At 32.7% G+C, this 5,175-nt stretch overlaps 1 protein-coding gene across 1 annotated transcript in view; it reads right to left on the bottom strand.

The window, feature by feature from the left end:
- Positions 1-2,155: 2,155 nt before the first annotated feature.
- Positions 2,156-5,175, bottom strand: part of LOC106474509 (ATP-binding cassette sub-family G member 8-like) — a gene marked incomplete at its 3' end in the record, with an annotated part of 7,566 nt that continues 4,546 nt past the window's right edge. The window contains exons 3-5 of the mRNA XM_013935202.1: positions 4,522-4,639; positions 3,920-4,072; positions 2,156-2,272 (exon numbers count right to left, since the gene is read on the bottom strand). Coding sequence (XP_013790656.1) covers positions 2,156-2,272; positions 3,920-4,072; positions 4,522-4,639 — 388 coding nt within the window. The remainder of the gene's footprint in view (positions 2,273-3,919; positions 4,073-4,521; positions 4,640-5,175) is intronic.

A 5,175-nucleotide genomic window follows, 5' to 3' on the forward strand; every position in this document is an offset into this window, starting at 1 on the left:
CCAAATAGATTCCTTTATTTTTTAAATGTATCACATCCAAATCTACAAGTAACCAAAATAAATTCGTTCCAAATAGATTCCTTTATTTTTTAAATGTATCTCATCCAAATCCACTAGTAACCAACATAAATTCGTTTCAAATAGATTCCTTTATTTTTTAAATGTATCACATCCAAATCTACTAGTAACCAAAATAAATTCGTTCCAATTAGATTCCTTTATTTTTTTAATGTATCTCATCCAAATCCACTAGTAACCAAAATAAATTCGTTCCAATTAGATTCCTTTATTTTTTAAATGTATCTCATCCAAATCCACAAGTAACCAAAATAAATTCGTTCCAATTAGATTCCTTTATTTTTCTAAATGTATCGCATCCAAATCCACAAGTAACCAACATAAATTCGTTCCAATTAAATTCCTTTATTTTTTATATGTATCGCATTTTTTTCTGACTTGTCTAAACATAATCACTTAGTGTTACAAATCTAGAAAACACGATGTTAGTATTTCATTTAATGAAACTTGTCAGATCACAGCGTGAATTTTATGTTTCCTCTTAAAAATAAACCACACAATACACACTATTCTCCATTTCAGAGACACTGATAATGTCGAACCAGAGAATCCATTTAGAATGTCCAAAAAACCAATTTATCCTGTTCATAAAACTTCCTCTTAGCGTCATCTATCCGATTATTATCTTATACTTTTATCAAAAGTATCTTGGAAACTAATGGTTACTGGGTAAAGACGTTATAACATAGTCCTTTGTCTTCTGCTATTCTATCAGGCATATTACCGACTGAATTATGACACGTTTATAGTGTCATCTATCTTCACTGATGCTTTAAAAGTTCGACCAATTGATAACGATGGCAAATTTGAATTATCTCCTCCAGGTGACCCAAAATTGTTACAAAGGATTAAAGTTCGGAGTGTAGTTATTCCAAGACCTTGAAATTGCTACTTTGAAATCAGATATGGATCGTACTTATTTCTCTGGGACAACATATTGGCCTGCTTACAGAACCACAACACGTTATCTAAAGTATTAATTTAAGATAGTTCGATATTCATAGATGTCATCACACTTGGTACAATTCAACCATCAACGCTTCATTCACTTTATTCCTCTGGACTCAGCAATCAGTTAGAAACTTGGAGAAGTGACTGTCATCATTCCGCAAAGTTTGCGACCAAGTGATGTCAAAGTGCTCGACACCAGGCTAAATAGACCAATTTATCCTTTTAAAAGTACTAATTTTCACAGAAATGAATGTGAGTTCACATGCGGCCATACTGTAAAGTCTCTCTGAAATTCAAATTCGATGACGAGGAACCCATTTTGAGACTAATAATGGCTGGAGACGGCTTGAATGGGTAATGAAGAAAAACTTTAATATAACAGCAAATGTACAACGTTTCTGAAATTAGTGTTGATAAAATGATTTATATTTACAGAAATCTTAATGGAAGGTTTTTTCGTTATTACAGTGTTTTTTTATCAACTCGAAAATTTGTACATACGTAGCACTTCCAAGTTCCTCGCCCCCCAATGGCACAGAGGTATGTCTGCGGACTTACAACGCTAGAATCCGGGTTTCGATACCCGTGGTGGGCACAGCCCAGACAGTCCATTGTGTAGCTTTGTGCTTAGTTACAAACAAACAAATCCAAGTTTCTCATATTTGTAAATTGTCACTCGGTTGTTTGACGCTTTTTTATAGTTTCCGTCATCTATAATATCATCTATCCAAACTCACTTTATTCATGAAGTTTTAAATTCTTGAAACACTTCTCTACCACTTTACTTAGCTAAGAATGCGTCTCTGTATATACATTCGATGATGGCTTTAAAGAGCATAGTTTGTGGGACATTCACATGTTAAAGGGATGTTCACATACATTTATGATAGAGCATGACGTATTTTCTTCTATCTCTTATTGGAAGTTTTTCAAGTGATTAATTAATTCAGTAATGCGATGAAGAACGTAGCCAAGCAACGATAAAACACTTTGATCTGATTATTTCCCCACTTTCTATCTGTTAGAAGCTGGCTAGTAACAATGATGACAACTACAACTATATCTTAAGGCCCTGATTATTAAATTATTATCGTAGTAAGAGAGTAATTGTGTAAAATAATCTTACAGTAGTAATCGGACGGATTCTTGTAGGCTGGACAAGGAAAATTGATGTAAGCGAAGTACGGTAGCATGTCTTTCCTCTTGCCAAAGTATAGCATTTTGCCCATGGAAATCAAGGCAGCTATATAACAAAGAACAGTACAATATTATGAAGAACAACAGAAAGAAAATATACAGGTTTGTTAATAGAATACTCGAATAAAATCATTTTTGATAAATAGGATTATAAAACCAATTGTAAATACAGCGTCAATGATAAATAGCATAGTTAGAAACAGAACCACGTACAGGGTGAAACAAAACAATAAACAACTCAAATACGAGATTTGGAATACAGAGTTGAAATAATATGGGACAACGATTTTACAACTAACACAAACTGCGAAACTACATTAAGATAACAAGAAAGTTGCAAAAACATTTAATGCTTAATAAGAAAATGAAAACTAACGTAATAAAAACTAATAGTTGTTAAAATAGTTATAGGAAAGCGTACAATTAAATCAAAATAAATACATAAGGCACAAAAATCACCAGTTTAGGTAAAGTGGTCGCTAAACAGAATAAAAACCATTTTATTGTTTCTCAAATTTTAATAAAGTATTTTTTGTGTTACAAACTCAATTACTTTATTTTCGTAATTAATAATTCGTTAAATTGAACTGATATCCGTTACTCTCTTCTTGACTTTAATTAAATTGTTTGTACAAAAACTAATAAGTCATTCCCTAAAAAACAGATGGGTATTAATTCACAACTCGTCACTAACTAAAAAAACAGATGGGACCTAATTCACAACTCGTCACTACCTAAAAAAAAAACAGATGGGTACTAATTCACAACTCGTCACTTCCTAAAAAACAGATGAGACTTAATTCACAAATCGTCACTTCCTGAAAACAGATGAGACCTAATTCATAACTCGTCACTAACTAAAAACAGATGGGTATTAATTCACAACTCGTCACTACCTAAAAGATACAGGGACCTAATTCACAACTCGTCGCTCCCTAAAAAAAGGCGGGACCTTATTCACAACTCGTCACTACCTAAAAACAGATGGGACCTAATTCACAACTCGTCACTACCTCAAAAACAGATGGGACTTAATTCACAACTCGTCACGACCTCATAAACAGATAGGACTTAATTCACAACTCGTCACTACCTAAACAAACAGATGGGACTTAATTCACAATTCGTCACGACCTCATAAACAGATAGGACCTAATTCACAACTTGTCACTACCTAAAAACAGATGGGGCCTAATTTACAACTCGTCACGACCTCATAAACAGATAGGACTTAATTCACAACTCGTCACTACCTCAAAAACAGATGGGACTTAATTCACAACTCGTCACGACCTCATAAACAGATAGGAGTTAATTCACAACTCGTCACTACCTAAACAAACGGATGGGACTTAATTCACAATTCGTCACGACCTCATAAACAGATAGGACCTAATTCACAACTCGTCACTTCCTAAAAAACAGACGGGACGTAATTCACAACTTGTCACTACCTAGAAACAGATGGGTACTAATTCACAACTCTTCACTACCTAAAAAACAGATGGGACCTAATTCACAACTCGTCACTACCTAAAGAACAGATGGGACCTAATTCACAACTTTCTACATAATTTTATATCATTATATATATTGATGTAATTTTACAGTTTACTTTGCTATCATAATTTACAACTAACACATTCACAAAACTCAATACAAATGCACAAATTAGGCAAAGAAATATCAGTACTCCTTGAAATCATGGAAAATATTTCATATGTCGGTGGGTGGAGGGTAATAACAACAATACGCCCACTTGCAGCCCATTGGCGAAGGTATTCCACTAGAAAGAAGGTGTCAAAGATGTCCATGTCTTTCAAGGGTTGATCCAATAGCACGATATCTGAAGTAACCAATGTGTAAATCTTGTCAGGTCGATTTAAAAAGAAAAGTTTACAAATTAACTTATTCAATCTCGTCTTTATACGTTATATAAATTAACTTATTTAATCTCGTCTTTATACGTTACATAAATTAACTTATTTAATCTCGTCTTTGTACGTTATACAAATTAACTTATTTAATCTCGTCTTTGTACGTTATACAAATTAACTTTATTTAATCTCGTCTTTATACGTTATACAGATTAACTTATTTATTATTTGCTAAGTCTTTGGCGAAAGAGATTATTTTGTTGTTGCTTCATCATGCAGTTATTTATAATTCTATAAGTGGCATTAAACTTCTTAAGATAAAAATTAATAATGATTTATAAAAGAAATACAACTATTTATAAAAACAAGTTAATTACATTTCGTAATATCAAACCTATGGCATTATGCTGCCACCTACCTGTATTTAGAAGAAGCTGACAAGCCACATTAAGCCGACATTTTTCAGATTTTGTAATATCTCGGACTCGTGTATGTTTAACTTCTCCAAGACCGAGATCTTCCAGTAATGCATTGATCTTTATCAAAATACAATAAGATATTTTATGCTAAGATGAAAACTACATATAAATTATATTAACTCACAAATGTTTTCGAAATGATGACTTTACATGTCAAGAAGGTATGAAGATTTGAACAAAGCTGGATTAACGCAGCATTATAACTAACACACGTTGCAGTGGGTGACTTTAATTTCTTTTTTGCAATTAATACTTCTATCATAAAACAAAACACTTAACAAAAAAAAGCTTTTGCCCGTTGAAAGAAGCATTTGTTAAAAACACACTAATAAATCTAAGGCATTCCAAATTTTAATTTTAATTTTATTTATCTACTTATCAGTTTCTAAGCCTAACATAAGTTATAGACTGATATAAATATATATATAAGTAGAATAAAATACTGTTACGACAGTGGAAGTCACGCGACGCTGGAAGTATGCGCGCTGGAGTTTTTAGAAGGATTTTCCAGGCGCCCTCTATTTTTTGTATATAAGCCTGGCAAATAAAGCGGAGAGATGATTGCAGATAGAGAGATATAGAGACAGATAATT

Source organism: Limulus polyphemus, unplaced genomic scaffold, assembly GCF_000517525.1.
Source record: "Limulus polyphemus unplaced genomic scaffold, Limulus_polyphemus-2.1.2 Scaffold7306, whole genome shotgun sequence".
Taxonomy (NCBI): Eukaryota; Metazoa; Arthropoda; class Merostomata; order Xiphosura; family Limulidae; genus Limulus; species Limulus polyphemus.